This window comes from Lynx rufus, unplaced genomic scaffold (genome assembly GCF_022079265.1).
Source record: "Lynx rufus isolate CCGP_SWC_20201006 ecotype Redwood Valley unplaced genomic scaffold, mLynRuf1.p SCAF_22, whole genome shotgun sequence".
In the NCBI taxonomy this organism is placed as follows: domain Eukaryota; kingdom Metazoa; phylum Chordata; class Mammalia; order Carnivora; family Felidae; genus Lynx; species Lynx rufus.
The window spans coordinates 23,404,303-23,420,298 of NW_025814837.1; the positions used below are offsets into that span (position 1 = coordinate 23,404,303).

The 15,996-nt window shown below is 40.2% G+C and overlaps 1 protein-coding gene across 14 annotated transcripts in view; it reads right to left on the reverse strand.

Annotated features, from left to right (window-relative positions):
* The window catches only part of DLGAP1 (DLG associated protein 1), a 328,443-nt gene that overhangs the window by 195,657 nt on the left and 116,790 nt on the right, over nt 1-15,996 (reverse strand). For all 14 annotated transcript variants that reach the window (XM_047087011.1, XM_047087010.1, XM_047087023.1 and 11 more), the window contains one exon: nt 1,473-1,650. In XM_047087011.1, coding sequence (XP_046942967.1) covers nt 1,473-1,650 — 178 coding nt within the window. The remainder of the gene's footprint in view (nt 1-1,472; nt 1,651-15,996) is intronic.

A 15,996-nucleotide genomic window follows, 5' to 3' on the forward strand; every position in this document is an offset into this window, starting at 1 on the left:
GATGGCTCAGAGCCTGGAGCCTGTTTCCGATTCTGTGTCTCCCTCTCTCTCTGCCCCTCCCCCGTTCATGCTCTGTCTCTCTCTGTCCCCCCAAAAAATAAACGTTGAGAAGAAAAAAAAAAAATCTCCAGGGCAAAATTCAGGACAGACTTCCCATTGCTGCCTCTACAAGTATTCTGAGCTCCACCAAAACTAGAACACTCACTATTCCTTGAATTAGGGAAGCATTTTTCAAAGTCCAGATCAAATAGTACTTTATTAGAATCCCTTGGAATATTTGTTAAAATGCATATTCCTAGACTGCATGCCTGGAAGCTCTCTCTTTAGAATCTTTGTTCTTAGCACCTTTTTCTCCTTAGCTTCAGGACCTTGTTGACAATTTTGTGACCACAAAGTCTCATTTGACATCTGGTTTCTTCCATCTCTTACAGAGTGTTTTATAAAATAACATTCTGGAAATATAAAGCAGTTAGCAGAGGGACCCAGTAAAGGAGCCTCTTACACTTGCCCTACCTCCCTCAGAGTATTTTGTAGTGTTCAAGTAAATAATAACTGTGATAGCACTTTTATCTTCTTTGTATGTTCTCTTACAAGCTCTTGGCGGGAATGGATTTTGTACTGTTAATCACTGAATAACTTGTATAATCTGGTCCAGTGTTCTGCTCAATAAATATTAGCTGGATTGATAGTATGGCAGTTATTTTTGTGATAGAAATTTAACTTCAGAGGTCCTAGGCATCATTTACAAAACATCCTTCTTTTTGTGCTCCCACAGGAAGGCGTCCCTAGCGGCAACTTCTGCTCCCCTGGTGGCTCCGAAAGCTGCAGGGTCCGGTCTTCAAAGAGCCCCAGGTTCTCTCTGCCCCCTGATCTTAGGTAGCCCAGTCCTCTCCCACTCTCTGAAACTTTGATGGGAGGGACTGGATATTTTGGATCTAGCATTAAGATGCCTGAGTCTTCATCCCTAGTCCTGATACCAGTTCTTAGAAGTGACTTTTGTCTCATTACCAAGATACAGTATTCACCTGGGACCCCGTTGAGATAAGTAGACTGTATCTCATTTCCTGTCCTCAGGCTGCTGTCTATCAAGACTTGCTCAACGCTTGTACTTTTGTGATTAGACGCTGCCTTGGTTTTGCCAGTGATGTCTATGCTGTCCTTCTGTCCTTCAAGAGTCTTTTCAACCTTATCCATCGACTCCTTAAGGGCACATTTGCTGGTACTGACTGCTGATGAATTTCCAAGGACTCGCTCCAATGTCCTTTATCCCTCTGCAGAGGACCCCTTCTCTGCCGGTAGACTGCTGATACCAGGTGCTTGCCTTAGGTGAATACGTGTAGCATTTAGATTAGGCCTCCCACCTGACCCCTCAGTGGTTTACTCTGCGAGTGGCCATCTCCTTGCTTCATGCCCTCTGTTTCCACTAATCCTTATGTAGTTCATGGCCCATGGCCCATGGCCACAGTGCTCACCTGGCTGATGGTGCTCATGGCTCGCATGTAGCTCTCGTTCCTAGAGCGGAACTTTGGTGATGTGAGCAGGCCGGCAGGGTCAAGGCTGTCCAGGCTTCGATTGATGGAGACTTCACTTACTGCCCTCAGGTAACTGTGACTCCGGATCTGGAGTTTGGGGGAGTGTTCATTGGAAATCCTAAAAGAGAAAAAAGGAAAGGGCATCTTTAGTAGAAATGTAAGTAGTAATAAGACATGGTCGCTCTATTATTGATGTACCACCCTAAATACTGGGATGAACAATACAGATGGCTTCCTATGATTACTAGACTCTCCCATGGTGTCCCAGAAGGAAAAACTTTTTACCAGAAATCATTAAGGTTTCCTAACATCTCATGATGTGAGCAATTCAAATTCTCTTCAGCCTATGAAATAATTTCCCCATCTACATCCCAGGGCGGGGGCGGGGGGAGATAATAGTTCTGACTTCCCTGCCCCAGAATCCTGTCCTGGTAGTCTGTAGGCCTTTTCTTCTTTTTAAAATTCTTTTTAAAGTTTATTTATTTACTTTGAGAGAGAGAGAGAGAGAGAGAGAGAGAGCAGGGGAGGGGCAGAGAGAGAGAAGCCCAAGCAGGCTCTGCACAGAGACTGATGCGGGGCTCAGTGTTGCGACCGTGAGATCATGACCTGAACTGAAATCAAAGGAAGGACGCTTAGCTGATTGAGCCCCCCAGGCACCCCTGTAAGCTTTTTCTTTTACCCATTTCCTTTCTGTGCCCATATTTTTGTTTTTGGACTTTCTAGTAACAGTAAGTGGGTATATATCTATTTCAGTATCTCTACCAATCTTTCTGTCATCTGCTTGTCTATCTAATCTTTGTCTCATTTAGTTGAGATTGAACTTAGTGAACAAAAGTTAAATTTTAGCCGTTAACAATGTGCACATCTTTAAATCTTGATATGTAAAGAAAGTCTTTACACACTGTACTCTTTGTATTTTTTTCACGATGCATTTTAAAGTTATAGAAGTAGAAGATGCTCATTGCCAAGCTATACAGGAGTATATAAAACAGAAGGTGGGTCTTCCTCTCCACCCCTGTTTCTGCTTCAGAATTCTACACCCTTAAAAGAACTACCCATAGCAGTCTGGTGTATATCCTTCCTGCTTTTCTATTCATATACAAACAATTCATTTTTAGTAATTTTTAAAGCTTGCTTTCACATGGAGTTCAGGGTGATTTTTCTTTCATTATTAAATTTCTTTTCTTTTTGCTGAAACATTGCTTGCAGTTTAAAATTAAAGTTGATAAGAAAGATGTATGCCCAATGCCATTGCTGTTATTTATCATCATCCCGGAGATTATAACCAATGAAATTAGAAAATAAAAAGATATAAGGAATATAAATGTGGTGAACTGAGAGATAAGCTTTGATTATTCATGGATTGTATAATTAATTATCTGGAAGATAAAAAAAATCAACTGGCAAACTATTAGAACGCATTCTGCCCACAGACGGTAAAGATATTCTCCACATTCCAAATGTCCTCTTGGCAATGCATGAGATTGCACTCATTCTTGAAGTTTGTATTAATTTTGTATTAATTTAATGTAATTACTTAAATATAATAGTCAAAAAAGATGGACTCAGTAATACTAAAACCTGGGAGCAGCTACTTTTTGCGATTGCATTGGAAAGGGGACCAAGTTAAAATAGATCTAGAATAGGGGCGCCTGGGTGGCTCCGTCAGTTGAACGTCCGACTTCGGCTCAGGTCATGATCTCGCCGTGCCTGAGTTCGGCCCCGCATCGGGTTGTGTGTTGACAGCTCTGAGCCTGGAGCCTGCTGCAGATTCTGTGTCTCTCCCTCTCTCTCTGCCCCTTCCCCGCTCATGCATGCTCTCTCTCTCTTTTTCAAAAATAAATAAACATTAAAAAAATAGATCCAGAATTTAACATCAAAAGCAAACCTCCTACATTATTACCACAAAAGGGAAACTGTTCTAAAAATGGATGTTCTCGATGGATCCTACAAGTAGCTGTCAAACATGAACTATTTGCTCTGCCAGCTCAAGCAAATATTTGCCATGTGTTATGTGCTATTATGGTGATTCACAATGGGCCACTTTATAAATGCTCATGCCCCAAATCCCAACCAACCAACATACCAACTGAAGAATTCCTTTTCCCCTTAAGGTCTCTTCTAGGAAAAGAGAGACTTAGCTAGAAGCATTTATAACCAAAGTTCACTTCCCCTTAGAATGTGAGAATTAGATGGTAAACGTGTTTCTTTGGCTCTTTTGCAACCCGACCCAGGGCATGGATATTGCCAACATAAATGACAGTGCTGTTCCAAATGGTTATCAGGGCAGCAATTCCGGGGGGGCGGGGAGGGGTGACTTTCATAAATGGTGTATATTCACAAGACGAAGTGAAAGTCCAGTGTTTTGAAAAATGAGTGTCTGCTGGCTGAGATGGGGAAATGAGGCATCATTGCAACAATCATTCACCCAGGTCACTTGTCATGAAATAAGGCATAATTCCCAAATTTCAAAGTGAAAAATCATTCAGAAAGGATTGAAGAGTTCTACTTTGGTGAGTCATTTCTGATAAAACAGCACACACTTTCATCAGACGCTAACTGTAAGGAAATGAACTCTTTCCTCTTGTCCACTGAGCGGAGCCCACAGCTGTCAATATAAAGGGTAAAAGTATGGACATGTGCTGCTGATGCGGAAACGCTCACTGGAGGAACACCGGAAAATAGTGCATTTATTCCTATATTTCACCTCAAGAGAAAGGTGGCTTGCTAAGAAGAAAGGGCGTGTGCGTATTCAGAAATATTCGTTCTCGTGTTAGATGGATTATTTTTCAATGTTGGCCTATTCAAATGACGTCTGTCTTTTTCCACTTTCCTCCCTAAATGGCTTGTGCTAAGTTAACGTTTCGTGGCTTATCAGCACTGAGATGCGGGCCTGGCTGAGTCCCATTCATTATCATGTCCTTTAAGAGCACTCAAAGATAGGAGACCCTTTCCTGGCTGTGGGGCAGCTACATAAACAAGGTTGGCCTAGTGTGTCAGTAAGGTGGCTATAGAGAAAGATGAAATAATACTCAGGCTGCAAGATTTTAAAACAGTGTCCCCAAGGTGAATATGACCAACTTTGGAATACAGTACTAAAAGTATAACTTCATCAGATGAATAAACCCTGGGGATGTGACGTGCAGCATAGTGACCATAGTTAAAAATAGTGTGCCGTGTACTTGAAATTGGCTAAGAGAGTAGATCTTTTTTCATTTAATATTTATTTTTGAGAGAGAGAGAGAGAGAGAGAGAGAGAGAGAGAGAGAGAGAAGGGCAGAGAGAGAGGGAGACACAGCACCTGAAGCAGGCTCCAGGCTCTGAGCTGTCAGCACAGAGCCCGATGTGGGGCTCGAACCCACGAGCCGTGAGATCATGATCTGAGATGAAGTCGGATGCTTAACCAACTGAGCCACCCAGGCGCCCCGAGTAGATTTTAAAAAAAAAAAAATTTAAATTGAGATATAAAAGTGACATATTAGTTTCAGATGTAGAACCTAATGAGTGATTGACTATTTGTAAATATCGCTAAATGATCACCCTAATAAGTCTAGTTAACATTCATCACCACACAGTTACAGAATTCTTTGCATGTGATGAGCACTTTTAAGATGTACTCTCAACACTTTCAAATACACAATACAGGATTGTTAACAAAAGTGTCCACGCTGTACATCACATCCGCAGGACTTCTTTGCTTCACAACTGGAAGTTTGTACCTTTCGACCCCCTTCACCCATTTCTCCTACCCCCAACACTCTCCTTTGGCAACCACTAATCTGTTCTTGGTATTTATAAGCTCATTTGTTTGTTTGTTTGTTTGTTTAGTCTGCACATAAGTGAGATCACAAGGTATTTGAGAGTAGATCTTAAGCGGTCTCACCTTCCGCTCCTGGCAACTACCATTCCACTTTACGTCTCTGAGTTTGGCCACCCTCGGCATCTCATACAAGTGAAATTGTATAGTATTTGCCTGGCTTGTTTGACTTAGCATCATGTCTTCAAGGTTCATCCCAGGCTGCCGCACGTGTCAGAACTTCCTTTAAGGCCGAAGAATAATCCACTGTGTGTTTATACTACATTTTTGTTTATCCATTCATCTATTGACAGACACTTGGGTTGCTTCGGCCTTTTGCTTTTGTGAATAAAGCTGCTGGGAACACGGGTGTACAAATGTCTGTTTGAGCCCCTGCTTCCAGTTATTTTGAGGATATACCCAGAAGTAAAAATCTCTCTTTAACGAAGTAATTAATCTTTCCTATTTCATCGCTTGGCAATTAAACTCCCAACAAATTTGGGGGCCAACATAATAGAACTTTTTTTTTTCTTCCTTGAAAGACATTTTATCGATCATTTAAGGTAAGTTTTAAGCACAGCAAGTGCTTATGGTAGTATTTCAGACACTATGATTCCTGTGGTTGAAAAGAGACAAATGATACTTACTCGGCGGAAAGTATAGGAAATATGTGAGTATCATTTCATTGCTCCAGTAATTGAAAAAACAGTAATGTAATTAAAACTTGATATAGCATGACGGAGAATAAATTGCATCGAAATAATTAAGGCATCTGAAAAAGTAATTCTGTAAGTAGTTAGAGATTGCAGAAAGACTGTTGGCAATCATGTCAGTTTACAAATCAGTGACAAAAGAAATAATGTCATCACTAGGAAAGCTGTGATGACAATTGAAATGTACTAGTTAGTAAAAAGCCCATGATGATAATGCTTAGGAGGAGGTGGAAATAGTGACCGAGATGCTGCTTGGAGCTAAATACAGAGTGTTTCCTTCAACTTAAAAAGTGTCAGAGCAGAGCAGATGTACTTACATAGATACAAGTTGACATTGACAAATTGGAGGAGTTAAAACTTATGTGAAAGTATTTTGATAGATTTTTCAAAGTGTTTCATATTCTGATTTCACTTTAGGAAGAACAAAAAGCCACTAAAGACAGACTCTTAAATAATTCTTACAGTGTTGGTTTTCTTCTAACCTCCGTTGTCAAATGCTTCGTGTCTCTACTCACTACTGGCGTGCCAAAAGGTCACGAAAAACACATCCCTTCCGTGCAGTCTTCAGTTGTCTTGAACACAGCTGCTGTCTATCCCTGCTAAGCCTTCTCTTCTCCGGGTGACGTGCCCCCCTTTATCTCGTTCTCTTATGTCAAGGCTTCCAGGCTGTCCATTACCTTGATGACTTGTCTCTGAAGTCAGCCCAATTTGTTATTTCCTCTTTGACAACAAAGTACCCAAAGCCAAACTTAAACTTCCAAATGTGGGCTGACAAGTACAGAATACAGAATGGCTATTGTCCTTTCTTCGAGAGAAGATCCTCCTGGGATATGGCCTGAGGAAGCTCTAGATTGTTTGGGCTATAATCACGCTCTTAGCTTCTGGTAAGCTCTCTTTGGACACCTTTTAGATCTTTATAGCAAATGATGTTAAATCGTTCTAATTTTTGACACTTTAGTTCCGATTAAATTGAAGTCGAAGGCTAATCCTGTCATCCCCATGCAATATGCAATAAATCAACTATTCTTGCCAGTTATGTATATGTGATAACAGAAGCAAACATAGCAATACCCCAAATCAGTGAGTCTTACAAGGTCCCATGCATTTAAGAGCTTCACCTACAATGTCTTATCTGTCACACCAATATTATGGATTATTATAGCAATTACGAAACATTGTTATTTTCTATCTTACAAATGAGGAAACTGAGGCTGATAAGTTTGTAAACTCAGAATCTAAAGCTAAGTCTGCCTGATTTCTATATTCTTAACCATCTCGTACCTTTCCCATAATTATGCCATTCATTTCCTTACCCAGTTACTTGTAAAGTTATTGACTGGGGTTTGGTGAGTCAGTGATCTTCTGAGTTGACTCAGTCCATCAATAATATAGTTTTTGCTGTAAAGCTGTTTCACATATGCCTCTATCACCCAGCCTGTGCTTCTCTGATTTTAACTTTTTCATGCAACATTTTGTGATCTACTGTTTTATTTATTATTATTATTATTATTTTTTAATGTTTATTTTTGAGGGGGGGAGGGGCTGAGAGAGAGGGAGACAGAATCTGAAGCAGGCTCCAGGCTCTGAGCTGTTAGCACAGAGCCCTACGCAGGGCTTGAACTCATGAACCATGAGATCACGACCTGAGCTGAAGTCGGACGCTTACCTGACTGAGCCACCCAGGCGCCCCAAGTGATCTACTATTTTAAATACTATCCTAAATGCAATTACATTCCTCTCATGTGCCTGGCTCAACCATTTCAAAGAGGGAAATATAGGTAGTTCTATACGTGCCTTGTTAGTAAATCTATGGTAGTTCCCCATTTGCTAAATCATCACAAACCGTCTATGTAAAAATTCCTCCTGGAATTTTCATAAGGATTCACATTAGATTAACTATTTGCAATTTTTGGAATCTTGTCTTTCGAAAACTGAGATAACATTTACTTTTTTGCTAGTACTTTTCCCATGTTCCTAAAATATTACCAGGAGAGGTTCTACAATTATATCCAAGTTTTTTCAGATGGAAACAAAGTCTTCATGGTTTTCCAAGGTTTCTTATTTGTGGCAGTTACCTGGTTGTGGTATACATAAGAAATATGGCCAACTACATAAGCCCAACCTAGAACCAAAAAGGTGACATACGATGGCGTTCAAAATAGTGATTCAACAATTCTACACATTATGCGATGCTCACCACAATAAGTTGGTTACCATCTGCCACCGTATGATGTCATCACAATATTGATTACTATCTTTTCTATGCTTTACTTCTCATCCCCATGACTTATTTATTTTGTAACTGGGGGCTTGTGCCTCTTAAGTGGCTTCGCTTCTATTTTGCTCATCCCCTGGCCCCTGGCCCTTTGGCAACCAGCGGTTTGTTCTCTGTATTTATGAGTCTAAGACAGAACACTGTTCAACAATGATGACTTTACTCCAGCCAAACACCAAAGAAAAAACTGTGGTACCGCGTCTACCATTCCAGCAAGGGCCGAGTGGAATCTTAGACCCTCTACCCTCATGGGGTGGTAAGGAGGTATTGTAACGTTCTCACCAAGGTGGTATCAGAAAAGGGCGAGTAGGGAGCTGAGACTTTTATCCCCACGAGCAATCCCTTCCCATGTGGTACCAGTGGGGAGCACATGGGGAAACTGGCCTTCTATTCCCACACAGTAGTAATGAGGCATCCCTGTCCCCGCATGCAGAGGTAGTTTCAGAAGAGGCTAGTGGGGAGTCGGATCTTTCATCGTTGTCCAGCAGTAACAAAACTGACTCCAGTGTGGCATCAGTGTAGATCATGTGGGGAGTCCAGAACTCCCACCCATACCCAACAGTGATGAGGAGCACCCACCCATTTTAGGTGTCAATAGCATTTAAGTGGGGAACTTGGACTTGTATATCTAACTGGCAGCAATGAGGTGGTGCTCCCAATTGTCTTGCTGGAATGATATATATAAAGTTTACTTATTTTGAGAGAGAAAGCATCAATTGAGGAGGGGCAGAAAGAGAGGGAGTGAGAGAGAATCCCAAGCAGGCTCTGCACTGTCAGTGCAGAGCCCGATGTGGGGCTTGAACCCACGAACTGTGAGATCATGATCTGAGCCCAAGCTGGACGCTGAACCGACTGAGTCGTCCAGGCGCCCCTGGAGTGGTATTTTAAAAACCACCTAAAACAGAAGGTTTAAATAACATCCATAGTCTACTAACAATACAAAAATGCCCAGGTTTCAACTCTCATACTAAGAGCCAGGAAGATCTAAAACTGAATGAAAAATGACAATCAATAGATGCCAATACTGAGATGGCAGAGATGTTAAATTATCTGGGAAAAAAACCCCCAAAACTTCAAAGTAGTTAGGATAACAAAGCTTTGAAGAGCAATCATTAACACACTTGAAACGAATTAAAAAAAAACACACCAGCTTCAGCCAATAACCTCAGCAAACAAAGAGAAGATATAAAGAAGAGCCAAGTAGAAATTTTAGAACTGAAAAATACAATAACCAAAATATAAAGCTTAGTAGAGGGGGTCAATGGCCAAGTTGAGGAGAAAGAGAAAGAAGCAGCCAACTGGATGATAGAACATTAGAAATCACCCAGTATGAAAAACAGAGAGAGAGAGAAAAAAAGTAGGGCTTCGTGGACCTGTGGGACTATAATAAAAGATGATCATTCAAAATTGGAGTCTGGGAAGGAGAGGAGAAAGAGGGTGGGGCTGAAAAAAGCATTCAAAGAAATCACGGCTGAAAATGTCCTCAGTTTGTCAAGAGACATAAACCTATGGATTCAAGAAGGTGAGTGAATCTTAAACAGACTAAATCTGGAGAAATCCATGGCAAGGGACATTATGATTAAACATCTAAATACTTCAGACAAAGTAAAATCTGCAAAGTAGCCAGAGGGTATTTATCTATAGGGAAAAACCAATTTGAATGACACAAATTTCTCTTCAGAAACCATGGAGGTGAAAAAGAGGTGTTATTTTTTTTAAGGGCTGAAGGCAAAGAACTGCCAGTCTAGAATTCTATGTGCCGTGAAATTATCCTTCAGGAATAAAGGAGGGGGGGCGGGGATAAAGAAATTTTTAGACCAAGGAAAACTAGAATTTGTTGCCAGCATATCTACCTGAAAGAATGCCTAAGGGCCATTCTTTCTTTATTTAAAAAAATTTTCCTAATGTTTACTTACTTTTGAGAGAGAGAGAGAGAGAGAGAGAGAGAGAAGGGCAGAGAGAGAGAGAGACACAGAATCTGAGGCAGGCTCCAGGCTCTGAGCTGTCAGCACAGAGCCCGACGCGGGGCTTGAACTCACGAACTATGAGATTATGATCTGAGCCAAAGTCAGAGGCTTAACCAACTGAGTCACCCAGGGTCCCCAGGGCTGCTCTTTAAACAGAAAGGAAATAATCAGTGAAGGAGACTTGAAGCATCAGGAAGGAAGAAAGGACATGGTAAACACAAACATTGGTAAATAGAATAGGCATTCTCTCTTCCCTTGAGTTTTCTAAATTATGTTTGATGGTTTAAGCCAAGATTATAACATTGTTGGGTAGGGTTCCAAATGTTTACAGAGATGGGGTGCCTGGGTGGCTCAGTCCCTGCTTGTGTTCTGTCTCTGTCTCTCATAAATGAATAAACATTAAAAAATTTTTTTAATTAAAAAATGTATAGAAAATATTTAAGGTAGTGATGTTATAAATAGGAGATAGTAAACAGGTACAAAGGGAAGTAGGTTTCTATAGTTTACTCAAACTGGTAAAATGATATCATTAAGTTGTGATAAGTTATAATTCCTAAAGCTACCACTAAAAAACTATACCAAAAAGACATACTCAAAAACACTACAGAAGTCTAAAAAATATTCGAGTTTCCATTCTTATGGGAAATAGCAGAAAACAAAATCAGAGAAACAAACAAATAAAAAACCCCAGAACAAACAGAAAACAAAAAATCCAATGGAAGACTTAAACCTTAAGATAATAATTACATTAAATATATGGTCTAAATGCATTAGTTAAAAGACAGAGGTTTGCAGACTGTATTAAAAAACATGACCCAACTATACTCTGTCTCTGAGAAACTCACTTCAAATATAATGATGTAAACAAGTTGAAAAGAAAAGGATAGAAAAATATGTATCATGGAAACATCAATCAAAGGAAAATAGGAGTGGCTCTATTAATATCAGATGAAGAAATGTTATTAGTAAAGTTTATTGGTAAAGAAAAAGACTAGAGACAGAGAGGGCCATTACATAATTAAATAATTAAAAACCAATCCAGGAAGAAGACACAGGAATCTTATGTATGTATACACCAAACGATAAAGCTGCAAAAAAATTCCATATTTTTGTGGACATAGACAAGATTTTTCTAAAGTCTACATGGAAAGTCAAAGGAACTAGAATAACCAAATTAATTTTGAGGAATAAAACAGGATTCGCTCTACTCAATTTGTATCTGTCTATTTTCACTCTACTCAACTGAAAGATTTTCTATTTATTTATTTATTTATTTATTTATTTTTAATTTTTTTTTTCAACGTTTATTTATTTTTGGGACAGAGAGAGACAGAGCATGAACGGTGGAGGGGCAGAGAGAGAGGGAGACACAGAATCGGAAACAGGCTCCAGGCTCTGAGCCATCAGCCCAGAGCCTGACGCGGGGCTCAAACTCACGGACCGTGAGATCGTGACCTGGCTGAAGTCGGACACTTAACCGACTGCGCCACCCAGGCGCCCCTCAACTGAAAGATTTTCTATGTAACTTCAGTAATCAAGATGGTGTGGCATTGGTGGGAGGAATAAACACACAGATCAATGGAACAGAGTGGAAAATCTAGAAATAAACCCACGCAAACATGTCCAGCTGATTATTGCAATTATAGTAGTATTTTTTAAGGAAATATTGAAGAATGTTTATTTATTTTGAGAGAGACAGAGTGCCTATGTGCATGTGCATGTGACCAGGTGGGGGGCAGAGAGAGAGAGAGAGAGAGAGGGAGAGAGAATCCCAAGCAGACTCAGTGCAGCCAGCACAGAGTTCCTCGCAGACCTTGATGCCACTATTCGTGAGCTTGTGACCTGGACTGAAATCAAGAGTCAGATGAATAGCATTTTTTGTAATAGCAATTTAATGGAGGAAAGATATCCTTTTCAACAAATGGTACTGGGGTAATTGGACATCTATAGGCAAAAACCAAACTAAACCAAACTTTACGTCTCACACTTTATAAAAAATTAACCCAAAATGGATCATGGTCTTAAATACAAAACATGGAAAAAACAGGGAGAATCTTCAGGATTCTGAGCTGGGCAAAGTGTTCTTAGATTTGACACTAAAAGAATGATCCATCAAAGGAAACTTTGATAAATTGGATGTAATGAAAATTAAAAACTTTGGCTCTTTGAAAGACTCTATGAAGAGGATGAAAAGACAAGCTAGAGACAAGAAGATTAAAAAAAAAAGCACATATCTTATGAAGGACTTGTAGGTGCTGTAAACAAAGTACTCTCAAAATCCAACAGACAAAAAAAAAAAAAATCTAATTAGAAAATGGGCAAAAGACCTGAAGAGACATTTCACAAATAAGCACATGAAAAGATGTTGAACATCATTAACCATTAGGGAAACACAAATAAAATCCACAATGAGATAGCACTACATACCTATCAGAATGGCTAAACCACAAAACTAATGACAACAAATGTTGATAGGATTTAGAGAAACAGAAACACTCATACACTGCTGGTGAGAATGTAAAATGGTGCGGCCACTCTAAAAAATGTGACCATTTCTTTAAACATGAAACACACAACTCTTACGTGACCCAGCAGTTGTGTTCCTGGGAATTTATTTTAGAGAAATGAAGGCTGTGTTCACCCAAAAACTTTTATAAGAATGTTGTAGCAGCTTTATTCATCATAGTGTCCAATTGGAAACAATCTGGATGTCTATCAGCGGGTAAATGGTTAAGTGAAGTGTGGTACATCCACACCATGGAACGCTACTCGGCAACAGTCTAGAAGGATCTCTGAGAGAATTATGCTAAATGAAAAAAGTGATTTCCAAAAGGTTACATACTAAATGATTCTACTTATAGAACGTTCCTGAAATGACAAATTCATAGAGACGGAGAAGAGATTAGTGGGTGCCTGGGGTGAAGGAAGAAGTAGGGGTGGGAGGGAAGTGGAGGTGACTATGAAAAGGCAACATGAGGGCTATTTGTGGTGATGGAAAGCTTTTGTATCTTGGTTATGTCAGTATCTTGCTTGTGATGTTACACTATAGTTTTGTAAGAAGTTACCATTGGGAGGAGACTGGTTAAAAGGTATATGCGATCTCTCTGTATTCTTTTTACAACTACATGTGAACCTACAATTAAATCAAAATAAAAATCTGATAAAAAAGAATTCCACCCTGGGACGCCTGGGTGGCTCGGTCAGTTAAGTGTCTGCCTTCTGCTCAGGTCTTGATCTCACGGTTTGAGTTCGATGGGGCCCTGTGCTGACAAGGAGGAGCCTACTTCAGATCCTCTGTCTGCCTCCCTCTCCGCACCTCCCCTGCTCTTGCTCTCTCTGTCAAAAATAAATAAACATTAAAAAAATAATAATTCCACCTTCAGACAATGAATGGGTTAGAAAGAAACTGGGTAGAGAGAAACTAAACAATGTGGTCCCTCACCGAGTCCAAAGCTGGATGTTAGAACTGAGTTCCTACCTAAGAGGAAGCAGAGCCAATTTAATCTCCAAGTTTCAAAACTTCCGCTGCGATGAACCAGAAGTTTTTGCACTGAGCAAAAAATGCACACTTTAAGAACGTACTCGTGGGTGTGGGCTCAAGGACCCGTGTAGGCACCGCTGTGTTTGAAGCCCCCTGTATATTCCATGTCCCTGCCCTATGGGTCAGCACTATTGTCACTGGGGAGGAAGGAAGACAGGAGCCAAGGAAGGTGGTGGGGTTCCTGTTGGGCTCATGCTGTTCTCTGATTGCAGCATTCTTTTTCTCTCCTGAAAAAGGAGCATTCACTCCTCTCCTGAATATTGCCCCCTGCTTTTCCAACACATCAGTGGCTACTATAGTTCCACGTAGCCACTCCAATGCTTTAATTAAGGCATAAAAATACTGGAGGCGATGGTAGGAGAAAGCATTTAAAATACAACTTTGATGTGCCACAAAGCACACATGAATGCACATTCATTGGCTGTGTGTTGCATCAGCTTTAGCTGTAGAAATGCACTAGTTTTGAAACTTACATTTAGAGAAAATAACTACTTATTCATTCAAAAAAGGGGGGGGGAGGTTTTCCAGGAAATGGGAAGAATCGTTACCTTAACAGAATTCTGAACGGAAAGTATAATTGCCCATGATGTAAGGTAGAAACATTTCAAAGCATTTGTGAGCAAAATGGAAACATGCCTACAGGTCCATTATCACCAGAGTCAAATAGTATTCAAATGACCACAGGTACTCTGATTAAATCAATTAGGTGCAAAGTAATGATTAGGACTGTTGGCAGTCAAAAGCTTTACCAGAAATGTGCTTGGATGTTGAAAATATGACTTCTACCCACTTTTATTACCTAGGCACTGTGGTGAATTATAGTAATCTCTCATGCTTTGAGTGAGAGGGAATGGAAAGCTAATATTTACCCTATTGGGGATGGTTTAACTTTTCCATAGAGAAGCACTGAACATTCATTTACTAACACCTAAAAAGGGATAAAAGCTTTCTAGTCAAAATGTATTGAGGTAGCAATATAATAGATTACACATATTCTGCTGTGAAAAATCCCAAGATTCCAATAAGTAATGTGCGTGAAACAGGAAGGAAGAAAAAAAAAAAGACATTTCTATGACAGAAAAAAAAAAAAAACCAGGAAGGACGGAGCTAAGGGATTAAACAAAATAAACAAAGCTACCCTTTCAGAGGCTGCTGCCCAGACAGCTCAGACTGGCCTCATTTCCTTCCCTCTCCTAACCCCTGGGGGCCCTTCCTCTTCTCTGGGTCTTTATTAATTGGCCTTTGTCTTTCCTCTAATGAAAAAGGCACTCATGCTCTGCCCTACTCTTTCCTGAACCGGATGGTCTAAATGAAGGGAAGAACGAGTCTGGTGTTTCCACGGAGACGAGCCCAGACCCTGAGAAGGGTCAGTCCTGGAGAACGCCTGCAGGGGGCGGTCGACACTGAGGAATGAACAGAAGGCTCTGGCTTTCCAGAACTTTGCGCACCTCCTGTAGCACAGGCATGAGGCAAATCTTCAGGCTAGCTACTTTTAAGGACAAGATAATTAGCTCAGATCAAGCTGTTAAATGTTTGCCATTGGGGACTTGAATCAAATGATGTCAGAGGTCTGGATTGATGTGGCCATCTTTTCTAAGGTTCTCTTACTACAGGGGAGGAATTGAGGTTCAGAAGAGCTTTGAGGTCTAGCTAGTGAGCGGAAGAGCTAACCACTATTGACCTCTATTAACAGCCTCCCAGGGGGCGCTTTGTGAAATTCTGGTGGCCTCTGTCTGTGTTGATATACAAGATAAATATCTAATGCTAAAAGAACATTCTTCCCTTCTGGTTAGCATTTTTAGGATTTAAGCTGAAAGTGGTGAAGAAGCTCCTTAGGGAAAAACAAACACAAATTTGAAATAAGATAGAATTGTGAATATATTGCAAGATCCATTTTATAACAACCATAGGCTCTCATGTTAATAACAGTTAATAAACTTTTTTTTTTTTTTTTGGTCTCAGTTGTATCTGCCTATTGTCTTTAAGTGTATTTAGGAACAAGGAGTCCCCCCCCCCCAACCAGGTGAATTACACAATCATGTGATCATTTGGGGAATTTTATTTTATTATAATTTTCACACCCTCCTCTGTTTCTGAGCCCCACCCCAGAACAATTAAATTAGGCTCTCAGGGTATTTTTAAGTTTTAAAATTTACTTTTATTTATTTTGAA